This window comes from Sander lucioperca, chromosome 8 (genome assembly GCF_008315115.2).
Source record: "Sander lucioperca isolate FBNREF2018 chromosome 8, SLUC_FBN_1.2, whole genome shotgun sequence".
NCBI lineage: Eukaryota > Metazoa > Chordata > Actinopteri > Perciformes > Percidae > Sander > Sander lucioperca.
The window spans coordinates 5,610,038-5,627,220 of NC_050180.1; the positions used below are offsets into that span (position 1 = coordinate 5,610,038).

Consider the following 17,183-nt stretch of genomic DNA (forward strand, 5'->3'; position numbering starts at 1 on the left):
TTGGTATTATTCAGCTTTTTTGAGGCATTCTCATTAATTAGAACCATTTCCACTTTTCCACATTGTCCTACAACTTAATCTTCTTCTTACACTTAGCTTTAGCAATGTAGCTTTTCAACATTCACAAGCACTTCATGCAGCAAATGCATTTTCTAGTTCATGATGCCATTGCAGACATGTTCACTTCAGCCTCTCGATCTGTCATCACACTTGAACTGTGTTGTTGTCAAGGAAGATTGTTGCCACGGAGCGATCTGTCAGCAGAAACACTTCTCCAGATGGTATGGTTCAAACATCTGTTAAAGGCTCCAGATGTTTTTGGATGCACCTGGCAAGCCCCTTTTCTCTCCCAACCTGTTGTCCATGGCCCTACACCACGGCCAAGGCAGGGCATCCCCTCCTTTGTCCAGATGTGGCGGAAATCTGCAGAGTTAGGAGGAATAGAGGTGTTGTTCTTTAAAGCCATGATTGCTTCTATAGAATATTGGAAACTCAGTGAGGGAAACAATTGTTCTTTTAGTCTCTAGACAGTTTACAGGACATAAAGTAGAATACTTACAAGAATGTTTTTCGTATGGTAACACATTAGCAGTATAGCCTTAATTGATGCATGTCGGGTAATCATGATCCTGACAATATTCAAACCTTCATGAACTGTAGAAGCCACTTCTACCAATACTTGAAATATAATGCCAACAAATAAATAAAAAGGAAACATAAAGGATATAATCATTGTCTGCACACTACATGTACTTTAAATCAAACAGGAGAATACATATTAACAATATACAGAAGAATATAATAGTCCATAACTCAAATAATTGAATGGACCTTCAGGTAAAAATCTACTGCAATGGATAACCATATCACAATAGACCTAATAGCTCAGTGGTTAACTCCTATAAAACAAGAACACTTGACCAACTGCAACCTTTAGTTTTCTCATCTTTTCATCCAGCTAAGACAAGTTTTCTGTTCTGGCCCTTGTTCTTTGACGACAGCCTCTAGTGTTAAGTTCAACTCATCTCTATCCAGACATTGCACATCGGAAAGGCCTCTAGAAGTGATAGCTCTCTTGAATAGCTGCTTTCATCTGTCAGTTGTCTGGACCTGTGAACATTGACTTTCTCTAGAGACCTATTAGACCCAGAGGATGAATACTGGTGAATTTGACGATCCCCTTTAGCATCTCTATTCCAATTTTAAAAGTAGACCCCTTTTTTCCTTTAATTAAATTTTTTATTAAATTCTTTTATTCCATTTTGTTACATTTTTCCATATGTAGAGTTGTTTAAAATATATAATTTTGTATTCTATGGATGCAAAAATTAGATTAGTTTGTTAGTAGCCAATAACCAGAATTGATTTTAATAGTATTATCAAACATTTTTAGGCAGCCATATCACGCATCATTGAATGACCATTCATGAAGAGGAATACAGGTTCTATCCATTCAAATTCTATTAACTTAACATAACAGGAATCCTGTCCAATAACGGGGTCTCCAGCTGCCTTGGACTACTCCTTTACCCCCTAACATCCTTCTTCCCGTTCTCTCACTCTTACTTCCTCACCTGTCAGAGGTGGAATGTCGCTGGCGGATACAGTCCTCCAGGGTCTGATTCTTGACAGATGTAGCGATGCTCAGTGAGATGTTTCCCAGCTCCTATTCACAATGTAGCTTGAAACAAGCAGACAGCAGCAATTACTGAAATGATGCACCTGGGTATGATAAACATCGCAGAATCAGAGCAGCTCATACAGGTTTACAGCTTTACCTTCAACTAAAGCGAAAAACAATGCTGATAGGCTCATCACATTAAACCTGTTTTACTTTTTTTCCCAGCTACCTTTCATGTTTACTATCGAAAGAGGCAGAAATGCCCCTTAATGGGGATTTATATATATATATATATATATATATATATATATATATATATATATATAAAATGTGATTAATCCTAACCGAAGTGTGAAACTATGAGCGAATCAGCAAGAAATCTAATGTCAGCAATTTTGAGCAATGAAGAGATTATTAACACACTGGCGAATGCATGTACGGGCCAAAACACATGTAATGGTAACCGTATCCAGTACCGTTCTCCCAATGAAGAAGTTTATTCACTTTTTCATCATGTAAGACTGAATGAAAGGAACCTCTTTGGTCAGGCAGGTCCCTTTCAACAGGCTAACATCAACACACCTTTCATTCTATATATTCAGACTTTCATTCAATACATTCAGACTTTCCTTCAATATATTCTGACGTTCATTCAATATATTCAGACTTTCATTCAATACATTCAGACTTTCCTTCAATATATTCTGACGTTCATTCAATATATTCAAAGTTCATTCAATATATTCAATGTTCATTCAATATATTCGAGGTTCATTCAATATATTTGAGGTTCATTCAATATATTTGAGGTTCATTCAATATATTCAGACTTTCATTCAATATATTCAGACGTTCATTCAATATATTCAGACTTTCATTCAATATATTTAGACTTTCATTCAATATATTCAAAGTTCATTTAATATATTCAGACTTTCATTCAATATATTCAGAATAAGATTCATTCAATATATTCAAACTTCACATACATATAATAATGTCCTAAATGGCATGCCATAATTATATATATATATATATATATATATATATATATATATATATATATATATATATATATATATATATATATATGAAATGTGAATGTGAAAGTAAAAAGTTGGAAACTGTTGGAGAGTATTAGACGCTCCAACAGTTTCCGACGAAAAAGTTCATACCCATTTCAAACTATAGATTGAGACAGCACATTTGTAGGAGCATATACAAGGATGGAGATAGTTGCTAGTAAATCTGCAATCATTATTACAAATTAAATTGAATTTGGTATTTAACCTTTACAGAGTGCTCTGTTGTTTACAAATCTTTTCAGACACTTTCCCCCCATCACCAGCAAACGGAGTAGGGTAGAGTCTAAAAATCTCCCCCCAGGGAAAAGAAGTTCTGTGGATCCACTCTACCCGGAGTCTGCTCTCTGCTGTGCTCTGCCGATCATCATGGCAGCTTTCCAGCTCTCAGCAGGAAAGGAAGTGGCTCTCAGGGGCAGTGCTCAATTCGCCCTCTACTGGGCGGAAGTCAAGCCTCAATGAGGCCGTCACTCGAATAGGTCATGCTGTCAGAGCGCACCAGAGTTCACATCCTCTCATTAGACAGCAATACTTTCAACATCCCTTCACTGAAAAAAAGGCAAAGTCAGGGAAATTGGGCTGAATTATGCTCGTGATAAAACAGGCTTATGGTGATGGGATTGTGCAGGTGTAGTCAGGTAGACAGTGTGTGTGTGTGTGTGTGTGTGTACACACACACACACACACACACACACACACACTGCCTGTGTAAGCTATCAGTTTACACCATTTGTTGAAGACATAAAGATTCTCAGCTGCTAAAGTGTGAATGGTGCTGCGATGTTCAGGTTGTTGTCATACTGAAACATCAGGTTTGGATATCATCTGAGTCAGCAGAATAACACTAAGTCATTTCTGAAGCCACTTGGCATGTCCAGTCTTATTCGTCTGATACACTGCAGTAGTTTATCAAAAGAATAAGACTGGAGTGTTTTATGTCTGCAAGTGATGATTTCATATTGTGTACGATTCTGAAATTGTATGCAAGAAGACGATGCACATTCCTCCACATATTCCAGGAATTTACATGAATCTGAATTGCAACTAATACAACAGTTAAAGGTCAGATTTATAGAAAATGAGCATACTTGCTTCTTGTAAAGTGCAGTTGGTCGGACATAATGTCTGAATGTAGCGTAGGAACAAAATACTCAAAGAAACGGAACTCAACAAACAAGCTAGAAACTTTATTTGTTAAAACAAGTATATAGAGTTGCTGTATTACATCTTTCATCTTGCTAGATTGTGGTTTTTATACATTTACCAACAGTGGTTTAGAAAGGCAACTCCTAATGGAAACAATGGCATATGTATACAATACAAATTAGCAAACATATCAAAATCAGTTTTTACAACTTTTGTAGCAACCAATTCTTTCTATTGGTGTGCCATAGTGCAAACTGTGTTGTTTGTAAGACAGAGTTTAAGCACGATCTCAACATTCATACATCTCGACAATCCATCGTCTGTCTTTAACACATTTTTCATTTGTAGGCTGCATTCATTGTGCCTTCAGTTCAAGTCCTTCTGTCCAGTAATGTGAATTTACAATCAGAATAATTCAAGTGTATCGGGCAGGTCAGGCTGTTTTGTTGGATAGTGAAGATTATGACCGAGCAAGAACGCTCCTCAGTTGGGTATGTTGCTGCGCGTATGTATGGTAGAGTACATGAAGACGTGTCAAAACCTAAAGTGCTACTTCAACCTGGTGGAACATTTTTATGTCAATAGGATGTCGAGATGATCAACCACCGTGCCGCCACCTGCATTTAGGGGTTTATTCCCGAATTCTCACAAAATTAGAACTCAAAGTTTGATCCAACAACGGAAAGATAAATAACCTGCTTAATTTTCCAAATTAGTAATGTTGCAATGTTTGGCTGGGTCTTTATAAATGGCAGTAGTAATGTGGGAGTGACTAAGGGTTTGCCATGCAGTCAGTTTTATTTTTCTCTTGACTTCTACGAACCTGTGTGTACTAAAACATGTTCTACCAGTGTGAAATATCACTCTAAAGTGTCTCCAGCTGGGTTTTTCCAAGCCCTTTCAAAAAGTCCATGAGGATTCCTGGTTTCACTCTGAAAACATAACTTGAAAAATGATTATCACAAACACATAGCTTAGCAAAAAGTGTAATAGCTTGTATGTTGGCTACGAGTGGAGTGGAGTAGATGGCGTACGAGTATAATCTGTTGGCATGTGTGTGTATAAATGGACGGCACAGAACACAGAGACAGGAAAAAAACAAGTTTTTGGTTAACTTTGATCATTTCTGTCTACATTCACTCCAAGGTCCAGCAGGTGTGTGAGTGTGCGTATGTATGTTTCTGCATCCATCTGACTTCAAGCCTCTATGGCTAAGATTTCACTGGAGGAAAGAAAAGTAAGAGCTATGCCGGTTGTGAAAAGCGCTGCCCTGTGGGAAGATCGGGCTGTTTGTGGCTTCTACTCTGGTTCTACTGCACCGTGTTCTGCAGGAAAGCATTGGAACTGGTGGATTGGTTGTGTCAAAAAGTCTGAAGCTAGAGGCCGGACCGAGCCATGGCCCCTCCGTGCTCCCCTCCCTCTCGCCAGGGTCTCCGTCCCAACTCAAGAGCATCCACAACGGTCCACCACCATGGAAGGGATCTTGCCATAGATGATCTGCTCCTTTCGGTTAAAATAGAGCATGTTGATGGGCGACATCTTGGTGGGGGTGCAGCAGGGGCCTGCGGTCCCTCTGGGGTTAGCCTTGTTCACCAGGTGGGTGTGCGGATACTTCTGTAAGTGCATGTACTCACACTCCCCGGAGCAATAGTTGGCCTTGTAGCGCTTTGGGGCAATAATCCAGTCCCAGCCAAAGTCTTCAAAGTCCACTGTGAGCGGATAACGACAGCAGCGGGACTCTGGAGAGTTCTCGTCACAGTCCAGGCCTGAGTCTCTCCTGGCACGCTTGGGGCCCTCTGAGATCTTCACCTCCATGAATGGTTGCTGCAATGACAGAGCGTGTGTGAACATTTTGGATATAACTGGTTTGCAAAAGGAGGCGGATGACAGCATTCATTTTACATCTTTTAATCTGGTGCCCTCGACCTTTGGCAGCTGGTTTTCAAACATGGCACGATAATATTATGAAACTTTGAGTTTTAAAGAAATTAAATCATCTGATGGTTGGTTAACCACAGCCGTCTAGGTTTTCTAATTGCCTCAGAGCCCAGTGACGGTGTTTGAGCCGTATGATAAGTGTTTGCCATTGATAGCAGCAGTGTGTGTGTGTGTGTGTGTGTGTGTGTGTGTGTGTGTGTGTGCGCAGGCAATTACTCTGATGTGCACAGTCACACAGAATACTTTAAGGAATGTGGGGCAGGTGAACTTTTATGTAATCAAGCAATAAGATTTGAGGTTATTGTGGACCGGGCATTTGTCCAAATGCAGGTGTGCGCCTGCATGGAGTCTGTGTTGATTAACAGCTTTCAAAAGTCTTAAATCTTGATTCCCTCTTCCAGCAGTGAAATGCATGAATGTTTAACCACCTGCTGACTCTGCAAAGCCTCACCTCTCTGCACTAAAACCTCAGAACGCCTTAAGTTAAAACCTCAGGACAGTACAATAGAGAACCCAAAAATGCTTTTTTGAACCAAATTAGAAACTGGACTTTAAGAAAAAGAAAAAAAAAAGCTATGCTTGAAACTTACAGACAGAAATAAACTGGTGTAATTGAACATCCCTGACACTGCATTTAAACTTAAGTTTAGGAAACCCTACAATCTGTGTGCTTATTGTCCAGGGGTCTGCCAAAATGCACCTACACACGAACAAGAAGATAAAGAAGCATACAGGATTGTGCGTTTATTGTAATCTATTGTAATAAGAATGATATTGATGAGGACAGGAGTCCAGCTACAATGACACTGTCTACTCCTGTACTGATGACGAGATCGACTGCTAGGTATCACTTATAGTAAACACTTGATCATGAGGTTTGAATGTAAAATAAAGGTTCAGCTCACCAGTCCGTCCTCTCCAGGCTCTACAGACGTCACGGCCAAGTCATTTCCCCTGGAATCGAAGGCGTTGATCTCGATGCCCCAGTTGGTCTCCGGCTGCCGCAGCCACACGGCCAACACTTGCTTGACGTCTATACTTTGCCAAGAGCTGACCCCGGCAGTCACGTCGATCTTCAGAGAGCGGATGCGTATGTGCCTGTTCCCGTCTGTGACCGGCATCAGGCGGGAGATTTGCAGGAACACAGTGGTCGCCTCGTCCGCCGGCCGCAGATACACCCATAGCTGAGCCCGGACTATGCGACTGGCTTGGAACTTTTGAGTAAAAGAGAAAAAGCAGCACTTCGGTTCTCCATCCACTTGGACGATGGACTCGGCTGCAGAGAGACACACAGAGAGAAACGCTTTAAAGACCATGTGCAAAAACTTTCAGACAGAAATAAACTGGTGTACATAGACATCCCTGACTCGACATGTGAACTAAAGTTTAGAAAACCCTACAATCTGTGCGCAATCACGCGCGCTGTCTGCCAAAATGCACCAACCCATAAGCAGTTTTAAACCTTGGTAATGTTGGTGTACCACATTCCCTGTATCAAACCCTGGTAAAGCTACGTGTTGTCAACATAAAGACTACTGAAAGCGTCTCCAGTGCGCTCTGTCCCGTGCGTAAAACCCTATCACGGAGACGTCTGAGCGGCTCCTTTTTGCATCATGCAAAAAACAAAGCCAAATAAAAACTTACGTTCAGTGGCCATCATCATGATTGTCTCCGTGATGGCATGCTCATCGTCCTCCTCCATAACCAGCTCCTTGTTGTCATCTCCCAGCACGTCGTACTGGTCGAGGAGCTGCTGCAGCGGCGGCGCTTTGGGCAGCAGCTGCTTCACCACATCTCGGCTGATATTAGGAGCTTCTTTCATTCGCAGTTTGCTCAAAATCTGAGATTTGATCGCGTTTAATCGCATGGTTTTAATCTGCTGGCGGACCTCGCAGGTAGAGGAGCACTGCTCGGTGTCCTCCGGGCTGCTGGCGGAGGGCTGCTGGTGCGTCTCTTGGTCACTCCAAACTACTGGACCCAAAGCAATCAGCAAGCTGAGATACAGCACAGTCTGAGACAAAGGCATTGTCTCTAAGGTGTGCGGTTTGGTTTAAAAAAGATCCCTCGGTGTGTGCTGGACCTAACGCGCGGCGGCACTGGCTTTGGAGTAATGTCCCACACTGATAGGCATCATACTTTATTAGCGCACACCTTTTTATACTCCAACTTTAGCCTCTTTTGTGTCGTCAAAAACTATGATTGGCTGGACAGGCAACAATGAATTTTAACCGACTGACATGAAAAGTTTTTTTCGTTGTCAAACCATAAAGGGATGGAGATTGTGAGCATGTGCTGAACGTGTCCACAGATGGAGAAATGCACTTTTCTTACAGCGATTACGCAATGCGCTCAGGGGCGCAGACCGGACTGTCTATAACGTTATGATGAACCTGATGAAGTTATATCATCACCAATTAACAGAATATCTGCTGCATATTATGAAAGAATTCCAGATAGAAATATCCGTGTGTAGTTTGTGCTATGGAATACGCTCTAAAATGTTTTTGTCAAATTTGCGTTTTAAACTGCGAATTGGTTTTGATGGCAGGGACACGGGTGCGACTGCCTGGTTGTTGAATACTGTTCATTTTTAAGAAAAAATAAGTACACAATATTAGTCAAAGTCCTTCTTGAGGTGAAGTCTGTTCAGATCAGGTTTCCCTTTGAGAAGCTGAACATACAGTGCATAGTTCTCCGTGCAGGGATTAAAAACAATAATCAGCAAAGATAAAGAAAACCCTGGACTTGTTTAAATCCTTGTTGGTGAAACCTTGTTGTAGCACATGAGAAGATAGTGCCATCGTGTGGCAAATTGGCATCGTTCACTTCAGAAATGCCATCATCCTCCAAGTATGTCCAGCACCCACATGGCGACCTGAATCATTCGGAGGGTATGAGGTCAGATGAAAAGAAAAATAGTTTGGAAAATGAAACGCATCGAGGTAAAGACACTTTCCTATGGGGCGCCAAATGTCAAAGTTCAGATACAATTTTATAGCTAAAATATTTTTATTATTAAGCTCACTTTCCTCACATGCAGATCATTTTTCTCACATTTGAGACAGAAATTAGTGTAAACAACATGTTATATACAATTGTCAACAATATGTTTATAAAAGTAAAATTAAAGTTAAATGTTAAATCTAATAATTAAATCTAAATGTTAAATCTAAATGTTAAATCTAAATGTTAAAGTGCTCATATTATGCTCATTTTCAGGTTCATAATTGTATTTAGAGGTTATATCAGAATACGTTTAAATGGTTTAATTAAAAAAAAAAACACCGTATTTTTGTTGTACTGCACATTGCTGCAGCTCCTCTTTTCACCCTGTGTGTTGAGCTCTCTGTTTTAGCTACAGAGTGAGAACTCTCACTTCTGTTCCATCTTTGTTGGGAGTCGCACATGCTCAGTAACTAGGTAAGGACTACTAGCCAGTCAGAAGCAGAGTATGAGGGCGTGCCCTGACAGTACCTAGGTAAGGACTACTAGCCAGTCAGAAGCAGAGTATGAGGGCGTGCCCTGACAGTAGCTAGGTAAGGACTACTAGCCAGTCAGAAGCAGAGTATGAGGTCATGCCATGCTAGCAGCTAGGTGAGCATTATAACGTGTGTTCCAAAGTGACCACGTTTGTCTCTGAAGTAAAGGCTGGACTACAATAGAGCTGTTTGGAGCAGTTTGTGAACAGTGTTTTCTGTTGGAGATGGTAAGTCCCTTTGGGGTGGACTTTGGGCTTTTTCACTTTGTAAACCTATAACATGCACAAAAAGATAAATAACACAATAAAGTAAAGGGGAAAAGCCAAAAAGCATAATATAAACACTTTAAATCTAAATCTAAATGTTAAATCTAAATGTTAAATAAAAAAGATAAATGTTAAATGTAAAGCTCAATGTTTAGAAAATATGCAAAGCCTATTGTATTCTTTGTTTCCCCTGCTGATCCCATGGCTGATCCACAGTCAGTGGTGTGGGCGGGGACACTGCAAGGGGCGTGGTCTATTTGCATATTTCTAAACATTTAGCTCTACATTTAACATTTAGATTTAACATTTAGATTTAGATTTAACATTTAACTTTTTATTTTACTTTTATAAACAGATTGATGACAATTGCATATAACATGTTGTTTTACACAAGTGAGCTAAATAACCAAAATATATCAGCTATAGAATTTGGATCTGAATGTTCACATTTGGCGCCCCATACTTTCCAGTGAGCTTCGATGAGTAACATCAGTGACCCTGAACCTAACCAGTGGGATTGTTTTACAGAGCATGTGTGTTTTTTTTATAGTGTACTCCAGGTGCATTCAGAGTCAACTCCTCTCTCTCAAGTGTGACATTCATGTATGACAGCATGAAAACGATGGTGATGGTTGACTAAATATGAAATCTGAAAGTTGCTTAAAGACTTATAATTACTCTAATCCAATCTGAATTTATAAAGTCCACGAAATGGATCTTATAAAACAGGGCATTAATAGAATGGTCCTTAAGGAATAAGAGAATGCGTTATAAATGAACAAAGGCATTTAGGATTTAAGATATTTAGGCGATCTAGCTAGATAAAAGGCTGTTTCATAAGTTGGTATAGATCACACTTACATACAATAGCTAGGTTTCTTATATTAGCTTAATGCACCATGACACATTGCTGAATCATTTTTAAAATGACTTATACATTTTCATCATAATATAATAATTATTTTAAAAAAATTGTATAGGCCTACTCATATAACTTACATTGAAAAGAAGTCCTAGCAGAAAAAAATAAAGATTAGAAATGACAAAAATTAAAATCTCAGAGTGAGTCAAAATTGCTTTAGGTTGTACTAAGTCCAAACTTGGGCTTAACTTCTAATTATGAGATACTAATTCAAAACTAATTTTGGCTTGCAATCTTCTGATTCACAAAGTCCCACATGAGATACTGTGAAAAGCCCATTTATCTAGTTCTGATTGGTTGTTTAATTGACATTTATTGTCATTTTCATGAGACAGCACAGCTGTAACTTTCTGTTAAAGGGTAACCACGCTCATTTTCAAAATTCATACATGTTATTTCCATGGTCTTAGGACAGCCCAATGTTATTAGAAAACATGAACAACTCTCTCCCAAATCCCCAAACTAGATTGCTAAAACTCAAATTTGTGATATCATCAGGTAGCCCATAAAGTGTTCCATAGACAATGAATTGGGAAAGATGTTATAGACGGCAGTGAGAGCACCCAGGGGAATGTTCTTAGTATATGGGACCATGTTCTGTTTCAGAACCGAGAACACTACAACAGAATAAAGCTCATCTGGGTATAAAAAAAAAAAAAAAAAAAATCTCCCATTAATTGTCTATTGAGCATCTCCAGACTTTATACTTGATGACATCACAAGTTTGAGACTTACTTCTCTGGTTTCTGGCATTGAGAGAGAGAGAGTAGCTCATGTCCACAAATATTGGTTGACCTTTCCTAAACCATGGAAATAACATATTGGAATTCTTCATATAGGTGGTGTTCCCCTTTAAATAGCCTACCATATTCTTGCAAAAGCATTAAATAGTATTGAATACGCTGTGCATAGTAGTAATGGTAGATCGTGTGTTGTCATTGTGTTGTCACAATTCTTTCTCATTTTGGCTGATAAGTTACTTCAGTGATAATACGATATTTCTTCTGTGGCATGTGTAGGCTGTAAGTGTTTGACTTAATTAAATTGACATTTATGGAATGGAAATGATGTATGAAAGGGAAAAAGTGCACATTTTACTCCACTTCATTTATTTTACAACTAGAGTTACTTAGTTTCTTTGACAATTAGGATTTTATATACAAAATATGTGATAAGCTTGTAAAGTAATGCATTGGTATAGAATAAACTACCAACAGTATATAAAGCAGAGGTAGTTAACTAATGCATGACTCGTGATCAATGAATACAGGATGTGTTAATAATTCCTGCTGCTCGCCGTTAACGAATGATCAAGTCACTATGACTTTATGTGATCAGTTAAATTACTTCATGTCCTATGGTCCTGTGATAAGGTCCAGGAATTTTGGACAGGAATACTGTACATGATAGCCTCTGTGGGATTGCTGGGAGCCAGGTTCCATTCAGCCCAAGGTGATCTGTCCTGGGAGATGGGTCAATCCTAAGTGGGATGGATAAGCACATAAGAAGCTGGGTCCAGACTAGTTTAATGATAGCCAGACTGATTCTTTTAAGAGGATGGAAGAATGAAGGGCTGCCGTCAATCCAGGAGGGTGCTTGTGAGATGGCTAAGGTGGCGGTGTTTGAAAAAATGTCATATTAACGGTTTACCAGGTTGGATGTCTGTACTAGAAAATGGGGCAAGTACCTGAACTTTCTGGAGGACTCCTAAGAATCTTTGTGCTGGGGAGAAACATGTATGATAGGCTTATGGTGATGTCATTTATACATATGTTTATTTGGTTTATGGTTTATTGTCTATTTTGTTACTATTTTGTTGAATGGTCTGGAATATTGTGTGTCATCTTTTCTTTTTTGTCTGGGTGGGTGGTGATGATAGAAGGGGATGAGTGTTCATGTTGCAATTTGTATGGTAAAAAAAATTGTTTATCAAAAAAAAATTAAGGGATGTTAATTCACAGTTACTTCATACATTTATTGATATGCAACCAAAGTAACAGTACCTATTCTCACGAAAATATGAAGCTATTTGGGTTTTTTTTTCACATCTAACTCCTCAGCAGATGCAAACATTTAAATGTTGCTGCACCAAACCAAGATCATCTAGCAGGTGCCAACTGACAAATTTGAGGTTCCAAGTTTGAGGTTTCAGTCCTGGTTGATTTTGAATTTCTATTTCAGTGAAAAGAATGACATTTTGCTGGGAGTTTAGCAGTGTGGAGCATATAGAAATAGAGTGAATCTCAACCTATTTCTATGGTCTGGAGTCTTGTTGTTGATACATGAGCTTCAGAAGATTCAGAACTGTATGCATAGTTTTTTTGTGTATGCAATGGAGAAAAAACTTTAATACAGGATTTTTTTTTAAGGTATACGTCACGCCTGATACCCAGTTCGTAATACTGCAAATATATAACTATTGCAATACTTTTACCAGTGTGCCATTGTGTTACCTCCTTCAGCGATAGAGCATAGCATTTATTTAAAAGAAAAGCTTAGAGTTTACAGCTTTAAGTGAAGAATCTGAATGATTTCCCCAACACTGATGAAAACACACTGAAGGATCAGTGTGGTCATTTTTCCCATGCAGTAGTTCTCAGTGTCGCCGCCAGATGGCAGTGTTGGCCCAGCCCGCGGCGGTGCAGACTCAGCTGCAGCGCCGCTGTGAGTGCGCATCGGTCGGACTCGCTCTCCTCCGGAGCACCGCAGCAGCTCGGTAGTTGCAGTGGAATGTCATTAGGCTGAAGACAGTCCAGACCTATGATGTCCGCTCTGCTGAGGAGCTCCACTCGGCAGTAACCGGCGTGAAGGCAACAGGGTTAATCCGCCGTCTGGTGCACCAGGTTGGGATTTTTTATTCCCCTCTCAGAGATTATTTTGAAATGTGGTGCGGAGCGCTTCATCCCACAGAAACCAAACCAGCCAGCAGCAGAAACTTGGGAGATCATTTTGTTTCTTTACACGTTTCATGAAATTGATAACGTCAAGTTGAAATCGCCCGGATGCTGTTTGAAGAGCTGAAGAGAAGGCAGGAGAACCCGGCGCCACAGCAGATGATGTCCGGATTATTATTCACTTGAACGACCTTGGGTTATATCTTCTGTCACCGGATTATTTTTGGTTGGAATGGAGAAAAACCTGACGCATTTGCCACACTCTGTTAAAAGTATGTACAGCTCTACAGGATCACAGCGCATTCTGGTGACATGTTCATTTTGATCTCACGTTTGCAGAGGTTTAAACTCAGTCTGCACTGTCTGTGTGCTTCACATAAATCCATCATCAGGGTTAATCCAAATCCCATGCGTCTGTTTGACAGCTAGACGATGCTCTGACACTTTGGTGGTGCACATTAACATTAGGTTTAGCCTACTTTTTTTTAAACGTTTTTGTAATTAACGTTTACCACTATTTAAGCTCATTAACATAATATCAGAAAGGATTTTGTGACACTTCAGAGTCCTGTGTTGAGTGCACCTCCAAATGTTGTTTTACTCCCAGGGAGACTCCCTGCTCTGCTTAAATCATCCATGGCCTGTGTGTTGTGTAGACTACAGCATGCAGCTTTATGAATGAAGCCCATGTTTGCTGTGCACCCAGGCCTGTATAGTCCTAGAACAGGAGCTGTCACTGTGAATCAGGCTACGAGGCTCGGCTAGTGGAACAGATGGGAGACACAGGCTTACAACAAAACAGCATCAGCGCACTCAAGCCAGAGACAGACGTCTGTGGCATGCAATACAAAATAGGCCGAGGGATTGAGTCCTAAAACACTGTGGTAGAGGAGGTGGGAGTTGAAGGAGTAACACATTTGATGTGCAGAAGAGCAGAGCGTGTTTAAAAATGACCCTGCATAGGGCGGGCCGCCAGAAGCCTTGACCCCGAGCCAGCCGCTGGAGCCAGCCGCGCAGAGTTTACCACAGACACCGTGAAAAACGTTCAATCTCTGTCTTTTAGGGCTGCGACTAATGATTATTTTTACTGTCGATTAATCGGTCGATTATTTACTAGTTAGTTGTTTGGTCTATAAAATGGTGAAAAATGTCGGCCAGTGTACTCCACAACTCAAAAGATATTCAGTTTACTATCACAGAGGAGAGAAGAAACTAGAACATATTCACATTTAACAAGCTGGAATCTACGGAAGAGAATTAGGGCCAAATTTGAATTTGAAATCTGAACTCAAATGCATTTTTGAGAATCAGAGACTTTTTACACAAATACAATAATCGATTATCAAAATAGTTGGTCATACATTCATTTCATAGTTGACAACTAGTTGATTAATCTGCTCTCGTTCCACTCTCTTTCTCTCTGCAGTTGAGAAAGGGAGTGCTAGCCAGCAAGAGAGCAGCACTGACTGTTTCAACGCCAGCAGACCCACACAGGGATGGGCCTCCTAGCCTCCTAAATCACCACCCTCTACTGCGTTATACTGATCGTCACACATGCTGCCACTCAGACATGGATGAGAGTGGGAGTGGATGACAGGAGCACCAAGGTGACCACAGCAGAGAGAAGTGAAGGGGAAGCACAGAGTTGCCTCTGGGATGGACTGAGCCCTCACTTCCAGAATCAAAATGAAAACATTGATGCGTGGGTTCGAAATCTAACCAACCAATCTTCGCACCTTACTGCCACCGCACATCTCCCACCCTAAAGTCAATCAATGCTACATCCTCCAGAGTATGGGGTGTGTCAAATCCAAGAGGAGTGACTCTGCAGCCCAAAATGCGAACTTCACAGAGAAGACGGAAGGAAAAGCAAAGGGGGAGAAAGCCTACCTGGTTCACTCAGAGATGGACTCGTCGGAGAGCTCCCCCTCGGTCAACCCAGTGCTGCAGGAGTTCGCCCAGAGGCTGTCCGAGGAGATCGTGGCCCGGGCCGTGCAGCAGTGGGTGGAGGTAGACCGCCGCTACAGCGACATCCCTTACATTGAATGTGACGTGCCGTGACATGGGACGGGATGTCCCAGTGGGAGGGCCGGGCCAAGCCAAGACTGCCTTGGAGGTTCTACATGTGATTAAACAAGGCCGATTGTCTCAAACACCTTCATTCAGAATGAGTCCTTCAAGCATTACTCTGCTGTGAGCAGGAATATGAATGAGCTGCCAGTAATTCAGTTTTGACCTACTTTTGGATTGAACCTAAAAACCCTCCTCCAAAGCGACCAAAGCACTCTGATCCACATGTCCTGTGATTATCTGTCTCAGAGCCGGAGCCTGGAGCGTCTTCACTTGGTTATCATCTTTCTCAGAGCTTATTTGTCCCCTCTCCCAGGATGTGTTGGCTCTCTGGGGCTGGACTCATAACGCAAAGCAAGAAATCCTATCAGATATTGCCTGGAATTTTAATGTTCTTCCTTGCCAGTGAAAGTCTATCCCGACCACTGATGCTGTCCCAGGGCCAAGATTCCCTCCTCTTGCGGAGGAAGTTATTAATAGATCCCTTCATTTGGTGAAAACTCTCACTTAAAAAAAAAACCCCCCACTGGTGTCATCAGGTCAGAAACACACCCAGCTGTCCGGCTCCTTCTGGTCTCACAAAAAGCTCTGCGGGCTGAAGTTCTCCCTTAATGGCCTCCCTGGAGATCCTGTGGCTCGCCTTCTCCCACTGCCATTAGGCAGCCTCGACCGCAGCCCTCCATCCAGCAGGCATTGTCTCAAAATGAGTCCAGGAAATGATGTGTTTCCTGCACTCCAGGATATTCTGTATACACAGTTTGGGAACTTTGACATCAGGACCCAGATCACTGGGGACCTGCTGGCCTCTCAGCCACAAAGAAACCAGGGAAAGAATTGACAGACTTTTTCAAAAAAGGATTTGGCTCGTCAACAGAACTGGAGTTAAAAAACAAAACAAAAAACACATGGTTTTAGCTGAAATGTTGTAGACCTAGTTTCTTTTTTGTCAACATTGTGTTATTGTGCAAAGCCTAACTGAGAAATACTGCCATCTGCCCTAAAGAGGACAACAGCACAAATATGCAAACCTCTACAGTCTATATATGACTTCTCAAAGAGCCCCTATTATGCTTTTTTGTCTTTTAGTGTGCTATATAGGTATGTGCCGTCCATAGGTGCTGTCTGAGCTAGTCTATATCCTTGGCGTTCCATTTCCGGGATTGCTCCGGTGCCGCTGTGAATTCCGCCGGATCACACTCTTTTCGGCTGGATATCAGTTACCTTCCCCTTTCGTTGTGTTGGCGTTCTAAACTCCGGTGGATTTCTGAGGACTATGGTTAACTGCTCTTCAGATCTCTGGAGGGTAAATCCAGACAGCTAGCTAGACTATCTGTCCAATCTGAGTTTTCTGTTGCACGACTAAAACAACTTTTGAACGTACACGTCCCACCGAAACAAGTTCCTTCCTGAGGCTATTTTGCTCAGTGGACTAGCCAGACCCAGGGGCCTTATGTGAGGAGGGCCCAAAAAGATGTTAGAATGAATAGCTGTGGATGCGGGGAGGGGCCCATAGGAAATGCCTTTCTACAGGGCCCAGAATTTTGTGCTACGCCCCTGGCCAAACCCTCCTCCGCAGCGCTGTGGAGGAAGGTCTGGCAAAGCGAGACAATGCCTAAGCAAGCACAGCCCACCCTGCGGCTTGTTTGAATTAAGTTGACCAATTACAACAGAGTGGGCCAGCTGACCAATCAGAGCTTTTCAGGAAGGCGGGGCCAAAGAACTCAGACAGAGCGTTTCAGACCGAGGAGCTGCAGCAATGAAAACA

The 17,183-nt window shown here is 41.3% G+C and overlaps 1 protein-coding gene and 2 long non-coding RNA genes across 3 annotated transcripts; 1 reads left to right on the top strand and 2 right to left on the bottom strand.

The window, feature by feature from the left end:
• Positions 1–3,869: 3,869 nt before the first annotated feature.
• Positions 3,870–7,813, bottom strand: mstnb (myostatin b). The gene is made up of 3 exons (XM_031304640.2): positions 7,432–7,813; positions 6,693–7,063; positions 3,870–5,673 (listed from the first exon to the last, which is right to left on the bottom strand). Exons 1-3 carry the CDS (start codon positions 7,811–7,813, stop codon positions 5,293–5,295), a joined length of 1,134 nt encoding a protein of 377 aa, XP_031160500.1. The 3' UTR covers positions 3,870–5,292.
• Positions 7,814–12,997: 5,184 nt separating this feature from the next.
• On the top strand, positions 12,998–15,036 carry LOC118495659. Its single transcript, XR_004898148.1, has 2 exons — positions 12,998–13,620; positions 14,775–15,036. It is a non-coding gene; the product is annotated as an uncharacterized LOC118495659 (long non-coding RNA).
• On the bottom strand, positions 13,348–14,778 carry LOC116053557. The gene is made up of 2 exons (XR_004105876.2): positions 14,010–14,778; positions 13,348–13,964 (listed from the first exon to the last, which is right to left on the bottom strand). It is a non-coding gene; the product is annotated as an uncharacterized LOC116053557 (long non-coding RNA).
• Positions 15,037–17,183: the final 2,147 nt, after the last annotated feature.

What these genes read in the sequence shown, in the direction of transcription:
- mstnb (XM_031304640.2), bottom strand. Translation starts at nt 7,813, where the DNA reads ATGCCTTTGTCTCAGACTGTGCTGTATCTCAGCTTGCTGATTGCTTTG. An exon ending in CATGATGATGGCCACTGAAC is followed by an intron (nt 7,064 to 7,431) that starts GTAAGTTTTTAT and finishes GTCTCTCTGCAG; the next exon opens with CCGAGTCCATCGTCCAAGTG. An exon ending in AGCCTGGAGAGGACGGACTG is followed by an intron (nt 5,674 to 6,692) that starts GTGAGCTGAACC and finishes CTGTCATTGCAG; the next exon opens with CAACCATTCATGGAGGTGAA.